This window comes from Terrapene carolina, unplaced genomic scaffold, assembly GCF_002925995.2.
Source record: "Terrapene carolina triunguis isolate 2854851 unplaced genomic scaffold, T_m_triunguis-2.0 Scaffold66, whole genome shotgun sequence".
NCBI lineage: Eukaryota > Metazoa > Chordata > Testudines > Emydidae > Terrapene > Terrapene triunguis.
In genome coordinates, this window is record NW_020664417.1 from 14934887 (window position 1) to 14959983 (window position 25097).

The 25097-nt window shown below is 43.6% G+C and overlaps 1 protein-coding gene across 2 annotated transcripts in view; it reads left to right on the forward strand.

Moving 5' to 3' along the window:
* The first annotated feature begins 15649 nt into the window (after positions 1-15649).
* NOCT (nocturnin) overlaps positions 15650-25097 on the forward strand; it is a 19898-nt gene continuing 10450 nt past the window's right edge. Inside the window, exon 1 of one of the 2 annotated variants that reach the window (XM_024198551.1) lies at positions 15650-16169. In XM_024198551.1, coding sequence (XP_024054319.1) covers positions 15800-16169 — 370 coding nt within the window. In that variant the 5' untranslated portion in view covers positions 15650-15799. The remainder of the gene's footprint in view (positions 16170-25097) is intronic. The other variant, XM_024198549.1, reaches the window with a different exon arrangement.

Below are 25097 nucleotides of genomic sequence, written 5' to 3' on the forward strand. Positions count from 1 at the left end.
GAGACTTTCCCCTTCAGGTCACTTGTTCAAATCCAGCCCAAGGCAGTAACAATTCAGAGTCATTACCATCTTTCAGCTGATGAGAACCATCTTATCACCTTCTTCTCCAAGTGCAAGGTGCATTCCTTTGACCTTGCCTTCTCCAACATAAATACATAGCAACATGAAAGAAAAGAGACACTCCACTGCACAGAGGATAAGAGAACATATAACACATGACAGATGTTACCAGGAGCGGCTCCAGGCACCAGCACACCAAGTGCGTGCCTGGGGCAGCAAGCCGTGGGGAGTGGTCTGCCGGTCGCTGTGGGGGCAGCAGTCAGGTAGCCTTCGGCGGCATGCCTGCGGGAGGTCCGTCGGTCCCGTGGCTTCAGCGGCAATTCGGTGGCAGGTACGCTGAAGCCGCAGGACCGGCGGACCTCCCGCAGGCATGCCGGCAAATCGGCGTTACCAGCCGGACCTCCCGCAGGTGCGCCGCCGAAAGCCGCCTGACTGCCATGCTTGGGACGGCAAAATACATAGAGCCGCCCCTGGATGTTACACTCTGGACAGATATGCTTCCTAGTGGCTGGGTGTGGTGCTTGTCCTTCTCCTCTCTCCCACATCTGGCCTCCAGTGGTCTGTTGCTTCGTGTGACCTAGCTGGAGGGCTGAGTTATATATAGTCCCACCCCTTCCAGGGTAAACAATAGCCCCACAAGCCTCACATTGAGCCTTTGGCCCAACTCCAGACTCACTAGTCCTTACCCCTCGTATCAGGGGGCTTCAAAAGTCAGCACTCCTTGTGTCCGGAGGTTTCTGCCCTCATCTTCCTCAGTGGACCAATGAGGGAACCCAGGCCCTCCCTTTCCTCTGGGATCCAGTCCACAGACCTTTTACTCTGCAGTCAAGACCTGACTCTACTGACCACTTGCTGCCCTCCCTGGACCACTTCCTACTGCAACCTGTCTTAGGCCAGTAGCCTCATCCTGGGATCACAGTTACTGGCATCTCTCAGCTCGGTGGAGAGTTTTGACTGTCCAGCTCAGTAGCCCAACTCAGCCCCCTGGCTCCAGCCAGGCTTCTCTCACAGAGTGAGCCAGCATTCTGCAATCCTTTCATGGTCAGCCCCCCAGTGTAGTATCACAGTCATGTTGCTCAAGAAGAACTTGTAGAGAAGACCTGGGACTATGTGAAGTAAATTGATGGTCTCAGTCCAGTTCCAGAGAAGGACACACATCACAGACACAGCCAATAAGTGATGATTTTGAAGACTATCAGCAGAGAAAGATTAAATGGGAATAGTGACTTGGTCCTGAGAGGTTATTTATACCTCAACATTAAGACTGAGGCACATTGGTAGGGCAGTCTAGAGAAGGTTACTTTGCTGCTACCTACCACAGTACCAGTTAGGTGGACAGGGAATTTCAATCTTTAGGTCTACTACATTATTTTGTTTCAAACCTATGGACCAGAGTGCTTCCATTCATATATATTTCTCTGCAAATATCAGTGGTCTACTGCATTCTACAAGACAGAAGCCAACATCCAAAGCCAGTAACACAGTGACTCTGACCCAAGTTGGTGCTTTAAACCTAGACTAGCTGGCATGGCTAGAGACCTAGGCAAAAGGCTGGTAACTTATCCACTTTGCCGTATGGACACAGGCTAACTCAGGTGCTGATTGATAGTCCTCTAATGCCTTACCTCAGGGCCTTATTTTCTTGCCTTCTACCTACTCCCTTCTTCTGCACCAGAAGTCACCTATGTATTTAGATACACCAGGTTGGCATTTAACATCCACATCCTCCCAGCTGGCCAGATGCTGACACCAACTTTCTGGTGGATCTTTAGTGTGAAAACAGTAAGGCCCACAATTTGTGGGGAGATGTACCCAAAATCTGCAGTTCTGTGAGGCCATCTCCAAGAAGCTAGCAGAAGAGAGGATTCACTGGGTGGTACCTCACTGCATGGAGAAAATCAAATCCCTCAAGACCGTGTTCCAGAAGACCAAAGATCACAATGCCCTGTCCAGCAATTCACTGAGAATGTGCCATGGGTAGTATCATGATTTATCATCCAAGTTGTTGTGAAGTGTGTGTGACATTGTGCAGTCTATATGGTTTTATAAAAATATGATAAGTGAATATAACGTAACTGGGATATGCTTCATGCAAAAGGTCTCTTGTAAGGTATCATTACAAAGCTTATAATCTACTGAGTGTGATCATCCTATTTGTATAAATGTACCACTCTTGTATCTAAAACTAGAAATATAAAATATAACTCTGAGGGCCTATTGTAATTATGCAAAGTGTGGGCCATTAATGGTGGTTTGGAATCTTGATGACTCCCATTAACCAGGACCATTGTCTGCAGATGGCTGTGTTTTACCTGTGAGTCTTCCGGGATACGTGTGTGCTGGCAAGTGGGTAATGAAGTCTTGCAGTGACGTGATCATGTCACCTGAACTGGAATCCATCTTTAACCTGGTGCTTTTCCAGTGAGGGGGGGTGGAAACCCAAAGGGACAAAGGGTTCCCGCCTTATGCAAAAGATATATAAAGGGGTGGAACAGAACTAAGAGGGAGAGAGAGGAGCCATCATGAAGAATCCCCTAGCTACCACCTGAGCTGGAACAAGAGCTGTACCAGGGGAAAGAATTGTGCCCAGGCCTGGAAGGTGTCCAATCTGAGGAAAACACTTACTAAAGCATCTCTGAGGGTGAGATTATCTGTATTCAGTTTGATTAGACATAGATTTGCGCATTTTATTTTATTTTGCTTGGTGATTTACTTTGTTCTGTCTGTTACTACTTGGAACCACTTAAATCCTACTTTCTGTATTTAATAAAATCACTTTTTACTTATTAATTAACTCAGTATGTATTAATACCTGGGGGAGCAAACAACTGTGCATATCTCTCTATCAGTGTTATAGAGGGTGAACAATCTATCAGTTTACCCTGCATAAGCTTTATACAGGGTAAAACAGATTTATTTGGGTTTAGACCCCATTAGGAGTTGGGCATCTGAGTGCTAAAGACAAGCACACTTCTGTGAGCTGTTTTCAGGTAAACCTGCAACTTTGGGGCAAGTAATTCAGACCCTGGGACTGTGTTGGAGCAGACTGGCGTGTCTGGCTCAGCCAGACAGGGTGCTGGAGTCCTGAGCTGGCAGGGAAAACGGGAGCAGAGGTAGTCTTGGCACATCGGTTGGCAAATCCCAGGGGGGGTTCTGTGATCGAACCCGTCACAGTGTGTTTATGTGGCTTGCCAATATTTTTACAAAGATCCCAAAAGATTTAAAAACCACATAGATTTTCTAACAACTTTTCATCACCTTGGAGCATCCATCATCATGATTTCATACCATGCACTTTAATATTATTGTGGCTGAGTAATGTCAGGGCACAATGTTTTCAAACTTCTATAGCTCAAAACCCTTGGCCAACATCCATTGTGTCACTATTCATTGAGAGTGTATGCACTAGTGAATTAGTCTGATCTAAAAATATACTTTAGAAGTTACTTTGCATATTATGAGTGTTATTTATTCAGACAAGAACTATTTAGGACTCTGATTTATAACTGTTGTAAATAGGTGAAAGTAAGTATTGTACCCTAGCACTGGAAAATTGCTTTTTCTAGTTAATTGGAATTTAAAGTGGCAAGAGACTGGATGACTCCAGGAATTGTTAATAGAGTTGTGAGCCAAACAACTCCTAACTACTATATATTTATCATACCTTTCAGCCTTCAAGCCTGCTGATGTGTGATCCAAACAAACCAAAACATGTGGCAAGATGTGCAACATCTGGGCTTTGGGGCACAGGACACCATAATTGATAAGTTATAGTGTAACTAAAAAAAAAAAAAGGTAGGGATTCTCCCTCCTGCAATGCGGTCCCTATATGCCATTTCTGCTAGCTGTCCTCCAAAGGCTCATGGCAGGGGTAAGGTGAAAGGGAAGTCCTTGTAATGTACACCACTATGGGGATGCTGGCCCTAAAGGTGCTGCCATAAAGTAGAGCAGCCCAGATTCAGATGGATCCAAAGAAGGGTTAAAGCTACCTTTGCCCTCTCTCCACCAAGGTGCCATTCTGGCAGCAAAGAATCTCAGCCCATTTTTAGGATGTTTTCTCAATGTGAGAAGAGCACATCTGCTCAGGGCCTGCTCTGTTCCCTCTCTCCTCTCCTACCCAAAAGCTATCTGGTCAACTGGGCTCCTTCCATCAGAGGCCTCTTTCTTCACCTTGGAGGGGAGAGAAAGAAATTCAGGCAAGGCACTTCCTAACTTCCTCTTTCCAAAGGGCTCCACCCATCCTAAAGAGTGACTAAGTCACTTTTGAAATTTGTATTCATCATAATCTGTAGATATTCAGCCTATTACTATCTGTACTTTAGATGTTAGACAACTATCCTCTGCTCCACTCTCTGCCATCAGGCGAGCCAACTAAGAACATAAGAACAGCCATACTGGGTCAGATCAGCGGTTCATCTAGCCCAGTATCCTCTCTTCCAACAGTGGCCAGTGCCGGATGCTTCAGAGGGTGTCACGGGGCAAGCATGCCCCATCCCCTCGTGGGGCAGGGTGAGGGTTATTATTTCCCCACAGCTGAGTCTGTACGATCACCCCTTGTCTTGGGATAGCATGGCCTAGGGGCAAAAGTCAAAATGACTGCACTCTCTTAGGGCTGTGTGGCCAAATGGCCAGCATCAAATATGGCTGCCCTCTCCCTCAAGGCTGCATGACCCAATGGCCAGAGTCAATACAACTTCCCTCTCCCTCAGGGCTCTGGATCCAGTCAAGGGAGTGGGCCGCCACCTATGAGTGGGTGGCAGCCAGGTAGGGGGACCCGGATCCTCCCAGCTCCACCGGGTCCCAGCTCAGGGCCCTGGCAGTGGCAAGTATGTTCACCACTGGGTCAGCAAGGCATCCGTCCAAAACACGCTGACACCACCCAGCATATTGACTAATTCCCCCTCAGCTACTTCCTACCATGTCTCAGTGCAGCGGTCCTGGTGTCTCCGAGGTCTTTGGGCTCCTCAGCCTCTGCGGCTGTCAGCAGCTCCATCACTCCTTGGGCGTCTGCAGGAGCTTGGGCATTTTTCTGGGTCTCAGCATCTTCAGGTTCTGCCACCAGAAGCCTCAGCAGTTCCCAGGCTGGAGCCCACAGCATGCATCCTGCATCCTCAGCAGTCAGCCCTGAATGGGGTGAGATGCTCCCTTTTATGCCTGGTCTCCAGCTGGAGAGTGCCCAGCAGCACCAAGGGGGCGTGGCCTCCTCGGCCCAAAGGGTGGCATTAACCCTTACAGTACCAGTGCAGGGCAAGCATCTCCCGTCACAGAGGGAATGAACAGAACAGGGCAATTACTGAGTGATCCATTCCCTGTTGTCCAGTCTCAGTTTCTGACAATCAGAGGCTCAGGGACATCCAGAGCATGTGATTTCATCCCAAAGAGGCAGCTACCTACAAACCTGCTCTAGTGCATGTATCTGGCAACCTCCAGGAGTCACAACTGGAATTACTTACAGAGCTGCTAAGAATTCTGGTTGCCAGAGGTCAGGAAAAGCACAGTTCTCTGTCCAGAATGGAGACAAAGGGCAGTAATCTTTTTCTTTTAATCCACAATTTACACTATTTCAGTGATTACTGCCTCCACTGTAAAGGTCATAGAAACAACATAAATAGTTTATAAAAAAAAGTTATGTTCTCCCACAACTGGCACACAAGTGGTAACAGACTTGCTACCACAGCAATAATGAATGAGATTCAAGGTAATTCCTGAGGAATTAATGACTGGCTAGGAGGAACTAATTGTTCAAGGAGCAGTAAAGATCATTAACCCCAGCCAGTATTTAATCCCAAGGATATACAGTGTGGGGAGATAATTAATTCTGCTGTATGCTGGGAAAAAATGGGTATAGAGATTTTTTGTGAGTGAGTAACAGTTTCACAGATGTGATATTTACATAGCATTGCAAGAGAGACAGGGCCCCTATACGTTAGCCAGACTGATCGAATCATGTCCCAACATTCTATTCAACTTGGAATGACTGTTCAATGCAAAAACAACATAGTTTATCCATATAACCAGCCTGAAACTCAACCTTACTCAGGGCAAATATTCATTGTTCCTGGCTAGTCTGAATATTGTTCAGTTGCACCTGTGCTGGCCGGGTGTAAGGAGAAGAATGAGTTTTCTCGGGCAAACTAAGTCAAGTATTTCCAAAGTTAAAGGGGTCTTTTGTACTGGCATGTAGGAATCCATTTTTGCTAAAGAATATTATTGCTTTAAAAGCATCCCTCTGTGTGCCAACCAAATGCTGACTCATCTTTTGGAACTAAATCACAGTTCCTCCTGTCTTTATCAGAGGAAGTGGTAGGTGTGGAAGATAATTTGGTACATGCCAAAAAGCTTTTGTTTCTTTGAATAACGATAGATGCTGTCCTACTGATTTGTTCACGTACAGCTTAACAACCCTAACTTCATAGAATAACACATTTAATACAAAGAAAGAAGTAGGAAGCTTAGAAAACTCATATTGAGATAGTTTGGCCCATTTCCAGCTGCCATCCTGTAGTGAATAAACTGCATAATAATCAAATGTTTAACGTGGAATCATTAATTATTCGATGAAAAATTAAATCTCACATTGAGACACTAGACTGGGTTGGAGTGGTAGATAGTAGGTAGAACAGAATTGTTAGATGGAGTGGCAGCTATGGGGACTCAGTAAAAGTTAGATGGATGCAGGGGCAACAGATTGGAAGCAATGGGATGAAGAATCAGATGCAGACAGCCTGGAGGCCAGTGGGGCAAGGATTTCATGGAGTGGGAGAAACAGGAGCGGGGAAGAGGAAGAGACCGGCAGTCTGAGAAATAGCCAGATGCAGGGCTAGTGATGACGTGGAGGAGAGATGGCCAAGAGATACATGAGAAATAGCGCAAGTTAGAGAGAAGCAGCATGGTCTAGTGGACTGAGCATGAAGTTAGGAAGTAGAAAATTCTGAGTTCTAAGGCTGGCTCTGGTAGTGATGACATGCTGTGTGACCTTAGACAAGTCATTTTATAGATATAGAAACTGAAGAGAGGTTAATAGGATAATAATTATCTACCTCAAAGGAATTACAAAGGATTAATGTTTGTGAATTATTATTTTAAATAACGGGTTGGAGTATGCAACCCGTTGATTAAAAAGGCCAGTTTTGCTCCCAAATAGGCACAGGATTGTTTTTTAAAGGAATGATGCAATTTCAATGCTTATACAGTCGGATCTTGATTTACACGGTACTGTATACAGACTTTACATTTATATAGTAGTGTCTTTTGCCTGAGGCTCCCAAAACTCCTTACAAATATTAATTGTCACAGCATTCCAGTGAGACATCTGAAAATCAAAGCACTTATATTTACAAGCACTGAGCATCCATAAATCCAAATGAAGCCACTAGGGAACAGCAGGTACACAGCATCTTTGATAGATCAGGCCACGTATAATTAGGCTCCTAAATCTATAGCTAGGTGCCTAACTTTCGGCACCCTGGTTTATAATTTGGCTGTTGAATATAAATTCAAACTTACACCCTTTTTTAAAATGGGAAGCCAGTGTAGAGAAGAGAGCACTAGGATGATGTGTTCACAGCAATCTGTATTGCTTAGTACATCGGCTGTTTTGTATCAGCTGGAGCTTTTTGAGGGAATGTGGTTTCATTCCTAAATGAGTTGTGGTATAGACCTCCAGGCTTCAAATGTATGTATAATTATGGCCAAATTCACTTCCATTAGGATGGAGCAATCTTCTAGCAGACACAAATGGAAATGGGCAATTTTCACATCTCTGGCTCTTTAGACATTCAAAAGCACTGAGGGTGCCAAGAGGATCTCAAGGTTATAAAACTAAGAATGGCCAGGTGCTTTCAGCAGAGGAGCATATCATGGACGAGGTGAGCTCTTTGAAGCACTTACTTTCCTCTTACCAGTATCAGCTCAGCCTTGTGAAGGTTCAGCTTCAGCTTCAGCCAGTTACTCTCCCTTCAGGTGCTGAGCTCTGCTAGTCATTGGGAGATCTGAGAGATGGTACTATTTACATCTGTTGTAAAAGCAATAGAGGTGTGTGTCTACATATTGCTGGCATTTCAGCATACATTGTCTAATTAGCTCTCCATGGCTTCATGTACATTTTCAGCAATATGAAGGGAGAGGACTGAATCTTGTGGGCCACTAAAGGTGAGGGCTTTGGAGACAGTCATGAGCAACTCTTCCTCGACCAGTTGGTTCTGTCTGGTGAAAGAGCCTGAACCATTTAAGGGGATTTCCATTCATACATGCAGCTGCTTGGAGGCAGGCCATGAGTATTTGGTGATTGCTGCTGTTTTATGCCAGGCACACACAAGTCCAGCAAGATGGGGATGGATGTAACTTCCCTGCCTATGAATAAGAGAAGGTCATCCACTAGACCAACAAGAGCTGTACAAGTACCATGCACTGATCTGAACTCTGAGAAGAATCCAGGATACTGACAACTGACAGTGGGGTTGAAAGCTGTTTTTGCTAACTTCTCAATTAACTTGCTTAGGAAAGGAAGTTTTGGTGTTGGGTGGTAATTGTCAAGATTACCAGCAGCAAATGATGGCTTTCTTAGTTCTAGATGAGCTCTTGCATGCTTTGGAATGGAAGGTAGACTCCTGTCTTAAAAGGAAGTGCTGACAGTGTCTTTTAGTAGGAATCTTGAATATTCTCTACTCTCTTTTTCAAGCCTGAAAGAACAGTGGTCAGAATCACACAGAATCCTAACTGAAGTCAATGCTTCCATGACTATTTCTTGTGTCACTCATTGGGCTGAATTTTTGGAAGGAAGGCATTGTTGGTTGGATCTTGCAAGGACATTCTGTACTCTGATGATCTCCTTGCAATGAGTGATGGGAGAAATTATAATTCCTTGTAATGAGAGATGGTAGGTGTGAGATTACACCCCATAATGCTTTATGGAAATATGCTTATGAATGTATATATGACATAACTGGAATATGTTTTATGCTACATATGCCATATAACATATCTCTGCAAATGTTATGATCTACTGAATATATTAATCCTATTTGTATGCATGTATCATTTTTGTATCTGAAGTTATGAATATTGGCTGTGGGGTACTTGTTTGATTTTAAGTAGCCTTAGTAAGGCATTTGGTCAGCTTCTTAAGAAAGGAATTTGCAAGTTAAGTGCCCAACCATGAAACACTTGATGGACAATGGGACCTTGGAAGACTTCAATCCACATAAGAAGTCTACCTGGGGACATTCAAGGTAGCATGTAAGCAATGGCTGCCACTTGTAAGGAACTGAGTCATGCATGTTCATGTGACTTGCCCATGCAGAGGCGTAGCGAGCGCCCTCCGTACCCTCCGACCGGAGGGGGCCCCGCAAGGAAGGGGGCCCCTAAAAGTGGCAAAATAAATACCACATTCCAGTTTCTGCATTGTAAGGGGCCCCGCCCGGACATATGTTCGGAGGGGGCCACCGTTCGGAGGGGGCCATGTTCTTTGTTGCTACGGCCCTGTGCCCATGTGACTCCAAAACTCCATCTTGGAGCTGGATTCTGCATAGGAGAGAGGATGGGGGGCTCCACCCACAAGAAAAAGTATATTTAAGCCCCTGGGAGACCCTTCCATTTTCTCTTCAGCTGGCTCAAGAGATAGCCTCTCCACCCCCAAAAGGATACCTGAAAGAAACTGGAACAAAGGACAGTAGCCACGGGGGTGTGAGTGATTGCTGGACCCAGGCTAGAAGGAGGCTAGTCTGTAAAAGAAACTTACTGGAACATCTCTGAGGGTGAGATTTCATCTGTAATCACTTTCTTACTGTATTAGATTTAGACTTTGGTGTTTTGTTTTATTTTGCTTGGTAATTTACTTTATTCTGTCTGTTCTTACTTGGAACCACTTAAATCCTACTTTTTGTATTTAATAAAATCACTTTTTACTTATTAATTAACCCAAAGTATGTATTAATACCTGGCGGGGGCAAACAGCTGTGCAGATCTCTCTATCAGTGTTATAGAGGGCGAACAATTTATGAGTTTATCCTGTATAAGCTTTATACAGGGTAAAACGGATTTATTTGGGGTCTGGACCCCATTGGGAGCTGGGCAGCTGAGTGTTGGAGACAGGAACACTTCTTAAGCTGTTTTCAGTTAAGCCTGCAGCTTTTGGGGGATGTTGTTTGGGTTTGTAGCAGGCTAATGTGTCTGGCTCAAACCAGGCAGGGCACTGAAGTCCCAAGCTGCCAGGGAAAACGGGTTTAGAGGTAGTCTAGGCATATCAGGTGGTAGTTCCCAAAGGGGTTTCTGTGATCCAACCCATCACAGTAGGTTTCAGGGGTGCTGGAAAAATTTTTATTGTGGGGGTGCTGAGAGCCATATTGTATATTTGGAAACCACTTCAATGCAGGGCATGCTGCAGCACTTCCAGCACCTATGGTAGATTTTGAGGTTGAGTGTAGTCATTCCAGATTTACAAAATGATATAAAGTCAAGAGAAAAATGTTAAAGAACAGTTCTGAGGGGCATGACTTTTTTGCCTCCATGGTAAAGGAGAAGCAAGCTTTTTTCCCCTTCTTCGTAGTTGCAGCATAGGTTTGTAAAAATGTCTTGTGGCAAAGGCTGTCTGGAATGAACTGTGGTTTCCCCAGCAAAGCTGAAGTCTTCTTCCTTCCCCCTTTCCCTGTCATAGATCATCTGCAGACCATGGGGAGATGGAAGGAGGCACTCTGACACCAGCAATAGGCTGGGTGTGGTGGTTGTGCTTTATTCGCTTTTCTATTTCTAGACTTCCTTGTTGGGTGAAGTTTCCAGAAAGTAATGTGGAGTCTGAATTTTCCAGGGTGAACTTTGGTTGTAGCTTCTTCCTAATGAAGGCAGGGAAGTTTCTTATTGTATCCTGCTTGGAGCTAGCATGATCATCTGCCTGGATGAGTTATTAGTAAATATTTTACACTGCATCTTTAGGCTATGCTCTAGCACTAGAGCCAGTTGAAAATATTCCTTTTAAACTGTTTTTCAGTGGAAAATTGTGTTTTCATCTAAACAAAAGTTTTCACATAAAGTGTCTGCTTTCTATAGAAACTTTAAATTTTTATCAAGAACCTGAAACTTTCAGATTTTCAACAAAAGTCAAAATTTTCTGTGGGAATTTTTTTAAACCAGCTTCGTCTTGCACCTAAGTTTAGGATGCTACCGGGTTATCATGCCTACATAAGGATTTAGACCCAGATCCTGCAATGAGCTCCACAGAGGCAAATCTCTGTGCCCACATGGAGCCCTCACTGACTTCAGTGGGGGTCCACCCATGCTGAGGTCACTGTAGGGCTGGAATTGTAGATGCTTAATTTTAGGCATCAAATATGTAAATTTAGCCTGTGTGACTCACCCAAAGTGACACAATGAATCAGTGACAGATCTAAGAATAGAGACCATGATCTCTAATTTCCATTTCCCTGTTCTAGACAACACTTTGTACATTAGACTATCAGATAGCTTGACTCACTATCAACTTCTTGTTTTCCATTCAGCTTTTAGTAACGGTTACACGCCTGATTAGATCAGGTGCAACAAGGTTTTGAAAGAGATTTCCATTTTTTTTTTAATTCTTGTAAATTTTTACTGTGGTGTAAGCATTATTGGGGAAGGGGAGAAGGATTTGCTCTCAGTTATATTTTCTTTAACTAAAAAGGCAAAAAATAAAATGTTGATGAGATTTGTCTCATCTTTCCAATCTGATCATTATGTAAAGTTATATTTTCATTTCATTACTTTATATAAGCAACACTAGACTTGGCGGAAAATACACTCCTGTCCATATGAAAAAAGAAAATGTCAATTATTAAAATCTCTGGAAGTATTTCAACCTTTGGAGTGCTTCCTGACTGCAACATGTTACCAAGATTTAAAAACAAACAAACAACCCTTATGTAGTTCTTTTCACATAATGTCTTGGTAATGAATGAAAGACCGTTTCACACTGAATACCACTGCATCTGCAAACAAAAATCAAATCCTAAAAATGTGAGGACCCCACCACAACAACCAATGCTGTCTTCTGACCCCAGTGTAAATTCTGTCAGACGCATAGGGGTAGTTTGACTTCTATATTTGGAGGGGTGGCTCCAGTCAGACCAACGGGGCCGCATGTGTGTGGGGGGGGGGGGGGGGGGGAGGGGATTTTGTGTCTGCCCACAGGGCACCATTTCAGATGGGGGAGGGGCAGGGGCACGCAATCTTAACAGTGATTCCAGGAGGTACTTCAGCAACTGAAAACTCCAGTGTTTTTGCCGATAACAACTTAGAAATATCTGACAGGAGCATTGTATCTAATTCCTGGATCAAGAAAGAAAATTAAATAACTGTTAGACCCATTCAGCTCTAATACTAACATGTTCTGACATCTTGTGGCAAGTCACTTATGGAACACTGGTTAGGTTTAAAATTGTAATGTATATTCTTACTCAGATATGCTTACTAAAGTCAGAAGGTACCATCATGATCATCTAGTCTGACCTCCTGCACATTGCAGGCCACAGAACCTCACCCATCCACTCCTGTAATAGACCCCTAACCTCTCGCTGAGTTACTGAAGACCTCAAATCATGGTTTAGAGACTTCAAGTTACAGAGAATTCACCATTTATACTAGTTTAAACCTGCAAGTGACCCCGTGCTCCATGCTGCCGAAGAAGGTGAAAACCCCCCAGGGTCTCTGCCAATCTGACCCAGGGGAAAATTCCTTCCTGACCCCAAATATGATGATCAGTTATACCCTAAGCATGTGGGCAAGACCCACCAGGCAGACACCTGGGAAAGAATTCTCTGTAGTAACTCAGAGCCCTCCCCATTTAGTGTCCCATCTCCAGCCGATGGACAACACACCATTGTAGGCAGTCTTGTCATACCATCCCCTCCATAAACTTATCAAGCGCAGTCTGGAAGTCAGGAGTTTTGTCCCCATTACTCCCCTTGGGAAGCTTCTCCAGAACTTCACTCCTCTGATGGTTAGAAATCTTTCACCTAATTTCAAGCCTAAACTTGTTGATGGTCAATTTATATGTATTTGTTCTGGGGTCCACATTGATGCTTAACTTAAATAACTCCTCTCCATCCCTGATATTTATCCCTCTGATGCATTTATTCAGAGTAATCATATCTCCCCTCATCCTTCTATTGGTTAGACTAAACAAGTAAAGCTCTTTGAGTCTCTTCTCATAAGGTAGGTTTTCCATTCCTCAGATCATCCTAACAGCTCTTCTCTGCACCTGTTCCAGTTTGAATTCATCTTTCTTAAACATGGGAGACCAGAATTGCACACAATACTCCAGATGAGGACTCACCAGTGCCTTGTATAATGGTACCAACACTTCCCTGTCTCTACTAGAAATATCTCACCTGACACATCCTAGGACTGCATTAGCCTTTTCCATGGCCGCACACAGCTGCCGACTTTCCAAAGTGCCGGAGGGTGCTCGACCCCCAGCTCTGCCCTAGGCCCCGCCCCCACTCCCACTCCACCCCTTCCCTCAAGACCCCACCTTTGCCCCGCCTCTTCCCACCCCCACTCCAACCCCACCCTGCCTCTTCCCACCCAGTTTCGCCCCCTCCCCCAAGTGCACTACATCCTCACGCCTCCCCCCTCAGAGGCTCCTGCATGCCGTGAAACAGCTGATCATGGCAAGCAGTAGGCACAGAGAGGGAGGGGGAGGCACTGATCCACGGGGCCCGCCGGTGAGCAGGAGGCACTGGGGAGCTGGGAGGGAGCTGATAGGGGGGCTACCGATGGGTGCTCAGCACCCACCATTTTTTTCCCCATGGGTGCTCCAGCCCCAGAGCACCCACAGAGTCGGTGCCTATGTGGCTGCATCTCATTGATGGCTCATAGTCATTCTGTGGTCAACCAAAACTCTTTCTCCTCCACTGTCACTTCCAATCGATAAATCCCTAGATTCTAGCAAAAATTCTTGTTGGTCCCTAAATGCATGACATGGCACTTTACACTATTAAATATCATCCAATTTCTATTATTCCAGTTTACAAGATCATCCAGATCTCCTTGTATGATATTCTGGTATTCCTCGGTATTGACAATACCTCCCAACTTTGTGTTATGTGCAATTGTTATTAGCACTCCCCCATTTTTTGTGCCACAGTCAGTAATAAAAATGTTAAATAAAGTTGGTCCCAAGACTGATCCCTGAGGAACTCCACTATTAACCTCCCTCTAGCCTGACAGTTCACCTTTCAGGATGACCCGTTGCAATTTTCCCTTTAACCAGTTCCTTATCCACTTTTCAGCTATCATATTAATCCTCATCTTCTCCAATTTAATTAATTTCTCATGTGGAAATGTATCAAGTGCCTTACTGACATCCAGATAGATTATATCTACTGCATTTCCTTTGTCTAAAAAAATCAGTTATCTTCTCAAAGATATTAGCAACTTCGTTACCATCTCTTGAATACAACACTTGAAACAATTGTAGAAAAATCTACAATTACTCTCTACCATTTAGGCTACTTACTATTTATAATTCACCAAGCTTGGGACTGATCATTTAACTTTAGGAATCAACCTAACAGCCCTTTCTTATCTTAATCGCTTGTTAATCACCCTGTTTATAAACAAAATTCTGACTCCCTGCTTCAGGGTGCAAGCTGGTTCTGTCTCCTCTGCAGAACTCCTTACATTGCAGGCTCAGGCTGCCTGCCTGAGGGGAAATGCCCTCCCATGTGCCCCCCCAGCTCCGCCCATGGAAGCACTTATTATTACTATGGATAGACACACACAGCACCATCAAGTGTGCATGTCACTTCACTGAAAAACTTCACAGGACTATTTTATGTCACTTTTTACAAAGGTGGGAAGTCATCCAAATATGAATTACCAAAATCCTTTAAAAAATTATTAAAGCTGTTAAAAAATTATATAATACATAGGGTGAGAAAAGAGTGTCTGTACCTCTGGGTATAGTCCTTAGATTATCCACAAGATAGTACTACTGAAAAGGGACCTAAATGCAAAGCTCTGGCAAACTTAGAGGCCAGCACTATAGAAGGATACTGACCAGTATGGGAAGGGATCCAAGTCAGGGCAAACACAGGAGAGAGGGTTTTGTTTTAACAGAACATTTGGAAGAGTTTACTTTTCAAAGTCAGCTAATTTCCAGCGTGACACAGCATTACTCTTCGTTTCCATCTAGTCTGCTGCCCGGGGTTTCCAATAAGGCTATGTATGCTCTCACCTTTCCCCTACATCCCTCCCAGCCAGTCATTCCCCGCCGGGCCATCAGCTTTCTCTTTCTGTATGATGTCAACTGCAGAGCTTGGTTTCGGAAACTCTTTGCGGGCAAGCCCATGTCATCAAACGGCAGAGGGGGTGGATTGTAAATTGCCCGGCTCCAGGCAGGCTCACCTACCCTCTTTTGTCCAGCGAAAGGCCGCCTGCAGCCCGGTAACACCGGGCCACACGAGCGGAGTCCCAGCCCGTCTAGTCCAGGCTTGCTTCAGGGGAGCGGAGTCTGTGGGGGCGCTCCCCGCCCCTGCGCTTAGCACTGGTAGCTGCCGGATGTTCAGAGGCGCTGGAAGCCGGGCTGGTTCCTTTGAGTCCCTGCCGTGTTGGGAGCTGGAGGCGTGGGTGATAACGGGAACTAGCTACGGAGAAGCTGCTGCGTAGCTGGGGGCGGCCTTTGTTCCTGCAGTTTCTAAGCAGCGCCGGCCCCTTCTCCCCCATGTGTACGTCTGTGGCTTCCCAGTAACATCTGACCGGGCAGCTAATGCTCGAGGAGGAGCCCGCGGCAGCAGCAGGTGAGCTAACACCACACTCTGGTCCGTCAAGCCTTCCACACTCAGCAGCTTTTTGGTGCCCTCGTCTAGCTTTTTTGGGGGGCAGCGGGATTATGTATCAGAGCCCTGCTAGGTCCTTGTGTTCGGCCCTGTCCACTCTCTGCTGTGCCCCTTGCACCACCACCTCCTCGTCCCTGCTGCTGCTCCGATCTCCTGTTCCGGTGAAGAGAGCCCTTTCCCCGCCTGCCCTCCTTGGCTCTTCCTCCTCTGCCTCGCCTCGCTGTGGTTGCTGTCACCAAGGGGCCTCGGCCGGCCAGTGCTCTGCAGCTGTAGGTCCAGGTGTTGCGAGTTCCCGAGCAGGTGAGTGTTTGGAATGATCGGGGTCTGAAGCTTCCATGGATGGAATGTGAGCATTAGAACGTTCTAATCCCGGCCAAGGGGAACGAATAATTTTTCTCACCATAAACCCAATGTAGGCTGGTTGTAAAGGAATACGGTGTGGATTTAAACAAAAACCTAATCTTTCTCTGAAAGATTAAAAAAATGTTCCAAGAAAGCCATAGATTAAGAGAATGTGTTTTTTAAATCAAATTTACTTTTCACACTGATCATTGATTTTTATTTTATGCAGTTTTGCCCCGTTGATTAAAATAATGTATTCTTAGGTTTTTTAGCTAGTTTCACTTTATGGCTCTCCATGTGCTAGCCAGGTGCTAATATGATTTTTAGTGAAAACACTGTAGGGGAATTTATAAATCCTCCCAGACTGTTATATGTTTAAAAGAAGAATTTTAAAAAGATCCACAGAGACTTCTGTTTCTTCGTCTCTCTAGAACCTTACTTCTTGCAACTTTAAATTTCAGGCCAGTGCTGCCCTTTAACATCTGAGTCACACTTATAAAACTCAAGATATTTAGAGTTAAAACTTCTTGGTTCACCCACTTCATGCCTTGGTATTGTGTCACTGTATGGTTAAGAATATAAATGGTCTGTTCTTAAACTTGATCATTCTTGTACATAAGTGGTGAAAGAGAAGATCAGGCTGAAATGCCCTAGCTCTGAATTTGCTCACTTGAATGAATATGTAAATAAGACCTTGTATATTTTGATCTAGCTTTCTTGCAGTCAACTTCCTTTAAAAAGCAAAAACTTGTTTCTACATGCAATATTAGGCTTTGTTTAGACTAATAACTGTGCTGGTGTAATTAAAAAGAACGAGGAGTACTTGTGGCACCTTAGAGACTAACCAATTTATTTGAGCATAAGCTTTTGTGGGCTAAAACCCATTTCATCAGATGCATGCAGTGGAAAATACAGTTGGAAGATATATATATATATATATATATATATATATATATATACACACATACACACACACACACACACAGGACATGAAAAAAATGGGTGTTGCCATACTAACAATAATGAGAGTAATCAATTAAGGTGGGCTATTATCAGCAGGAGGAAAAAAAACTTTTGTAGTGATAATCAGGATGGCCCATTTCCAACTGTCCTAGTATAGTTGTGCTGCAGAGGTATAAAGTTTAATCAGTAAACAAATTATAGGACTGACATTCAGACTGTAAATCAGAGGTTCTTGACCTATTTACCAATGTGGGCTTCATCCACACTATATATGTATATACACACACACAACCTCTACATCTGCAAAAAAAAAAAAATACAAGGTTTAGTATTTATTATATGACAGCAGTATAATTCAAATCAATATAGTACCTTTCATTTCAACACTGGCAAATGTCTAACGAGCATTTTAAATTAGCAAAATAAGTCAAAACATTAACTAAGCGCCCGGAGAGCATGGCTGCATAGCCTGCTTACAAAGATGGGGAGCACTTCTCCCCATGCACCCAGCCCCCCAGCCCAGGACTGTCCCCAGACTGTCCCCTCCCAGTTAGGGAATACTCCCTATCACCCAACCCCCCTGGGACTGTCCCACCAGCATCCAGTGCCCCCCCCCCAACACTTGGCTGGCACACGTGCCTGCCCTGCAGAGACAGGGGCCCTGTCCAGGGCAGAATGGCCCCCCTAGTGACTGCCCCCTCCAGCATCCAGGCCCCCAAGCTAGCAACTATCCACATGCCCCCAAAGGTTGCCCCCCAGCACTCAGCTGCCCCAATCCATGGACTGCCACCAGTCCCCACCTAGAGTCTGTCCCGAATGCACCGGCTGCACCCTCTCCTCATGCCCCTGTACCCCCATCCCCATGGTCATTGGTCTTCTGTCTTGGCTGCATGTAGCTCAGCCATGCAGCCCACCCTGCCCACCTGCTGCTGAGGTCCTAGTGCTGGGGAGTCTACTCCAGCCAGGTCACTGAACCCACAATCCTGTGGGATATGGGGGTGATGAGCACCCTAGTCTCCTGCTGATGCTTCTGGACCCGATCCTGCCAGGGGCTAAATCCTGCGCCACCCCATTTTTGCACCCCACCCCTGCCGGCTCTGCGCCCACGGCAAGTGTCCCTCCCTGGTTCCAACCCTCAGGATGTTAAATGGGCTGCAGTTGTATGCTGATTGGGCTGCAGGTTGAGAACTGTTGCTGTAAATAGTTAAATTAATCAATCTTTATAGTATGCTGACTATTTCGCTTTGGGGACTGATCCAACTCCTGATTAAGTCTGAGTCTTTCCACTGACTTCACTGGAAGTTGTATCAGTCTCACTTGTTCCCCAGTCATACAACTGGTTCCACGCAGGTGGATCATTGCACCTGAATGGAACCCCAGTAGTGGAGTAAGCTGAAGGACTGATTCTTAATCTTTGCTAATGGCGCCACTTGGCATATATTACTACCTTTGCTGAGCCCTGAAGATGTTCTATAAATCAGTGGACAATAACACATAAAAACCTAAATATCCTGATTTTTTCCCCCCTGTTAAATTAATAATATTTTGAATTAGCTTGGATTGGGGGTACAGGGTCGAGTGGATCATAGGCTGACATTGTGTGCAAAATTTCACCCTGGAACGGATTTATGACAAAGCTTTAAATTCCAGAAAACAAGGACTCAATAAATATGTTGACTAGAAAGGATAAAGAAATAGTGCTAGAAATAAATACTGTACTATATTAGTGTTTTAAAAATAATACACTAGCAAAGACATCTCACTAATGCAGAGGGCAGGGCAGTTGTCTATATTTAACAATAGGAAATGTAGTGCCTGAGACTATATATCTCCAACTACAGCCCATTTTTGAGCCCTGAAGGTACAGCGTTTGACATGTGGTTTCCAATGTATAATGACAAAAATACTTCAAGGTATGTGGCTTTTAAAGATATGTTGTTAGCGAAAGTGACTTACAGGCTTCTTTAGGCCTCTGATAATTAATGCCGTGATCCTGCAATTGGCTCTCTATTGGAAAGCCAATTGCAGGAATAGGACCTAATTTACTTAGATTATGTTTTAGATTAACAAAAAACAAAATGGAATGTGTGACTTTTGTGGGGTTACCCCCATCCCCCTGAATTAAAGGAAGGCTCAGGTTCTGAAACAGAGCAGAGTTTCTCAATCTCCCTTGAAAGCTTGGGTTACATATCTCAAATTGTGAGGGGTGGGAGATTTTAGGCCAATCACATTACCTACCAATAACTTCTCATGTTGTACTGTTACAGATCTCTGATCTTCAGAGTGACACTCATCTGGGGGTTTAAGATTTATTTTAGATGCTTATTTTTCCTTCAGAAACCAGAATTACTTGAACAAGACCTTTTAAAAAAAGTTGGCTGCTCCTTTATAATTGCAATGTAGATCTGGGCAGTTGATTGTATGCACGAGTAACTTGTCATTCTTTAAAAAGAACGAGGTGTACTCGTGGCACCTTAGAGACTAACACATTTATTTGGGCATTTGTTAGCCTCTAAGGTGCCACAAGTACTCCTCGTTCTTTTTGCTGATACAGACTAACACGGCTACCACTCTGAAACCTTTTCATTTTTTATCCTTCTCCTAACTTTTTTTTTTCTTCTCATAAGTATCTTATTTTGAAAATACAAACCTTGTTTTTAAAATGCCCCAGGAGTGTAGAAGAGTGCATTGGTGGAGCCAAATACTCTTTCATTTCTTACCCAGAAGAAACGCCCAAGGAGTTCTGCCAAAATAGACACGTCAAGTCTTGACCCTCGCTAGGATATGGCCATTCAAGAGGGTTAGCACTGGAAGCTGATAGGGTGGATACAGATCAATGTTGTTGTTGTTTTTTAATGAAAAAATATATTTTTATTTTAAATTAAATACAAGTTTATTTTTAAAAAATAAACCTATTCAGAATTAAATTTGAAATTGACAGCTTATGCTAAGGCCTAAACTACTTATAACCTAGTAATCATTTAAATACAAAAAATATTAAGCAGTATATATTTGCTGCCAATAGTTTAAAGAAAGTCAAAGCACTGAACTGGCAGAAGTACTGGAACTGACTAAGCATCTGGAGCTAGAGTTTGTTGAAGTAGTAACCCAGCTTTTGTCAACAGTAGCTTCTTCTGCAGATACAGAGAGAAGATTCTCTTCATTTCAGTTTAACTAGTTCAGTTCTGTGACCAGTCGATTCAAAGGTAAGAAACCACTGTGAGCTGAAAAAACAGGAAAGCTTTAAGAATAAAATGTAAGAATAAAACTGGGTTTGAGAGGATGAGATCTACTAATTCTAAAATTTTGAAGGACATGGTGAATAGAAATAACCAGTTCAGTTCACTAACTGCAGGTCCTACTTCCTTTGTTTAGTAAATCAGTTATTTTTAAATGCAAAAAAATAAATGTTTTTCTTATGTATCCAGCACATTTAAGGTAATTTTCTTTAATAAGAAAAACATAAAATGCTGTTTAAGCATTTAAATTGAATTTGAATTTCCATCCGTGCAGAGCCTGAGATAAATCAGAAATAAGAAAATAATAATCTAATAAATAAGAAATGTATCATTCACTATTTTCTAACATAAAAATTGAGAATCTGAATAAATAGAGATATAATTACTTACACTATATCTTAACACGTTTATCTTGGATTGCCAAAAGAGCACCACATTTAGTTCAAAGGCTATATTTAGTTGCAAATTGGCATGTTTTAATGGTTACCAACCATGGAGAATCAGCCTTTCTTTAGAAAAATAAAAATACTAATGCAAGCTATGATTAAAATCAATTATGTAAATAAGGTTTCCTGCTTGCTGATTTTAATTGATTATTTAAATTACTTTAACTTAAATCAATCCGCCATGGAAGCTGAAGAATACATTGGGTATTGTACATCCAAGGACTGTGGAACTTCAGAGCAGTTAACTGTTTCCTGCTGTAATAAGTGGCCAATACATACCTCCTCATACTGTGTAATTAACAGAGCAGTAGTTGGTTCAATTTAAGTCTGGGAGAGGCCTGGCTTCAGTGATGCTATGCCCTTGTTAGAAGAAACAAGAGCCCATCTCTAGCAGCCACAGTTACCAGAGTTTTTACAGGAAAAGCTGATCTCCTTTTGAAAATTCAGATTATCAGGGGTAGCTATTCTTTTCCTTCTAGATCTGCTACTGAAATTGTGCTTCACTTCACCTGATAGGTGCAGAATTTTCATTATGACTGTTCTGAAATACACTATATTGCATAGTTGGAAAGCACTATAATTACTCTCTTGCTGAAGACCTGGGTCCTGATTGTTTCTCTTATGCTAGTGTAACTCCATTGGCTTCAGTTATCCTAATTTACATGGGTTGCTGAATGGGAGATGAGGTGCATGATGTATGTAACCCACACTCCTCCTGGGTGTGGTGCTCTGTCCCCTCTAGTGGCACCGAGACCGCTTAGAGATTAATGAGTCTGCTATAGCCTTAGTTAAGAACCATGTGGCTTTTAGCTCATGTAGTAGAGGCTCATATACTAAGCTCCAGAGGTCCCAGGTTGGGGTAAAGATACTGAATTGGACTCTTATATACAAGATCAATTTTTCTGTGGTTGTTGGCATGAATTCTTATTAAATACACTCTTAATAAAAGGGATTAATTGTAGTGGTAGAAAAAAGAGCGTCTCTTATGCCACACTCCTTTTTGAGGTGAGATCTATTAAAAGGGAGCCCTCTAATAAACAAAAGAGAAAACTTCGATAAGAACTAGAAGAAAAAGGAAGCATGTCGTAAGCTTCAAAGGCTTCCAAGTTGATATCCCCCACAAGCCCCCACTTGTAACGCTGACAGACGCTGGTTGTTGGTGAGCAGGATCAAACCTGGGACCTTTGAAACTAAATGCATGAGCTTTTACTGCATAAGCCACATGGCTTTTAACTAAAGCTGTCAGACTCATTAATCTCTAGGTGGTCTCGGTGTCACTAGAGGGGACAGAACACCATACCTAGGGGGTGTGTGGGTTACATGGACACTAAATCTTTCAAGGTGTTGTCTTCAATTTATGGCTTGGGTGACTTCAGCTGTGATCTCCTCACATACTCTTGCACAGAAAGCAGCAATGTGATCAGGGCCGGCTCCAGGCACCAAGCACCCAAGCTGGTGCTTGGGGCGGCACCTGGAGGGGGGCGGCACGGCGCTCTGGCCGCCGAGGGCAGAGCCGAGCCGAGCCCCAGCCGGGGCTCGCCGCCCTCTCGCCGCCGTGCCCCCGGCGCTCTGGCCGCCGGGGGAGGGGCGGGAGAGCCGAGCCCCCGCCGGGGCTCGCGGCCCTGCCCCCGGCGCTCTGGCCGCTGGGGGGGAGACCGGAGCCGCCGCCGGGGCTCGCCGCCCTCCCCCAGGGGCTCCGGCCGCCCCCCCCGGCAAAAAAGCCAGAGCCGGCCCTGAATGTGATTGGTGTTCTGAATAATTTTTCCCAGATTTGTCGTTTCTGAGGCAAACAGGCACAGACTTGGTGTAGGTGGAAAGGATTTCTGAAACTGCAGCCAGTTCCATGTGGGAACGGGAGACAGAGAGAGCTGTGGGTCTATAGTGGAAACAAAGCTTTCTTTTGTGAATTAGTATTCTCAGTTTAAAGAAACATTTGCTTTAGTTAAACATGTTTCACTCCAAATAGAAACATCTGTTTCTTATCTCCAAATTATCCATAATAACTTGTGTAATTGTTCTTGCATAACTAGCTGTCTGTGGCAATTTACAGCCCAAGAGGTGTTCTAGTAATTAAACTCATCCTCTTACTTTATGGGAATGACTTTTGCTTACTATGTATGAACAAGTGGAATAGAAGGAAGAAACTATTCAAATCACTGGTCATTTACCATAAGTGCTGTTGAACAACCTGCTTAATCAGACAGAACCAGATTGGTGGGCTGAATAACAGACTTTATTTTAAAGTCCAGCACTTAGGGTTAAAGTTTTCAAAAGGGCCTGAGTTATTTAGGAGCCTAATAGCTTTGCTGTGCCAATTTAACCACTTAGATTCTCCTCAAACCTTTGTCTTGTACATGACACGTTGTCAATCATGTTCAATTTAGGGGTAGAATTTTCCAAAGTGCTTGAGGGACATTTTACTTGTGGTCTGATATTGTGGACAGTGAGTTATGTACAAGACACAGATCTGAGGAAAATCTAAGTTATGGTCTGTGCATCGCATCACTGGGGAGAACACATCAGGGTAGATGTTAGGATAGTGATAGATATGTAAAATTATGGCTCTCAAATTTCCTGAGACCAGGGATTATTTACGATATTTTCCAAAATTCACGGGACAGTCCCATTAAATGTTTTAACAATTAATCAGAATGTCTCTTTTTCTATCCTTTTCCTCTGCTTTCTTTTTGGCTCTGTCTGGGCTTTCCCCAAGAAACTCTTCAAACTATCAAAAAGAATGAAGAGAACTTGTGACGCCTTAGACTAACACATTTATTTGGGCATAAGCTTTCGTGGGCAAAAACCCACTTCATCGGATGCATGCAGTGAAAATACAGTAGGAAGATATATATACACAGAGAACATGGAAAAATGGGTGTTGCCATACCAACTCTAACAAGACTAATCAATTAAGGTGGGCTATTATCAGCAGGAGAAAAAAAAACTTTTGTAGTGATAATCAGGATGGCCCATTTCAAACAGTTGACAAGAAGGTGTGAATAACAGTAGGGGGGGGAAATTAGCATGGGGAAATAGGTTTTACTTTGTGTAATGATCCATCCACTCCCAGTCTTTATTCAAGCCTAATTTAATGGTGTCCAGTTTGCAAATTAATTCCAGTTCTGCAGAGAAACTTGGGAACTTGCTAGCTACCAACAGCTGCTTCTGGGAAAGCATTACTGTTCCCTGATTACAAGCATTATTAAGATGCATGAGGACTTAGGGGGAGTCCCCTAATTTAAATACACCTCTACTCCGATATAATGCGGCCCGATATAACATGAATTTGGCTGTAACGCGGTAAAGCAGTGCTCTGGGGGGGCGAGGCTGCGCACTCCGGCGGATCAAAGCAAGTTCGATATAACGCGGTTTCACCTATAATGCGGTAAAAAAAATTTGGCTCGCGAGGACAGTGTTATGTCGGGGTAGAGGTGTAAATAGGGGAAGAGGAGAGCCCAGGATTCCTGTAATACAGCACGTAACTCGGCTTCCTGCTGTAGGGCTGCTTCTTTTTTTTTTACAGTTAACAGGCTATCAGCTGTGATCTGGCTAGTTTACAAATCTAAAATGCTGAATAAACATCAACCAAAATATTTTGATTGGCCTCTAGAAAAACATTACTTGGAATTTAAAGACATTGCAATATCATGCTGCATATGATGTGGTTATGGTGTTAGACTTGTTCACTAGTAAGATTTTAATGTATTATCCTAGCCCAAATCTGTATACATTCTAGATCTCTTACTAGACACAAGAACAGTGTCTAATCTCAGCTACTTCTTAGGTTTGAACAGAAAAATAATCTCTTTTGCCCCCTTAAATCTATTCACCTCTTTTGAATTATTTTTCTCAAACTCTCCAAAAAATACTCACTTTGGATCAAGACAAAACCTGAAAAATTTTCAGCCCAAGGTGACTTCTAAAAAAGTTATGAATATATGTTCTGAGGTTATAATGAATGTGTGTTCACTGTAATCTCTATTGCAGTCACTCCTATGCCACTGTTCTAATACAGAATACTTTCTAACATGATGAATGTTCAAGTTGCTCATCTTTTGGTACTAACGCTGTCCATAAAGCCCATGTGTTGACTAACAAGCATAAGAAAAAATTTCATTCAAGAATCTTTTTCTTGACTCAGCATATTAATTACCGTAATAGCTTATTAAGCTAAACTAAACTATAAAAGTTTACTGTAACCAGGGCCGGCTCTAGGTTTTTTGCCGCCCCAAGCAAAA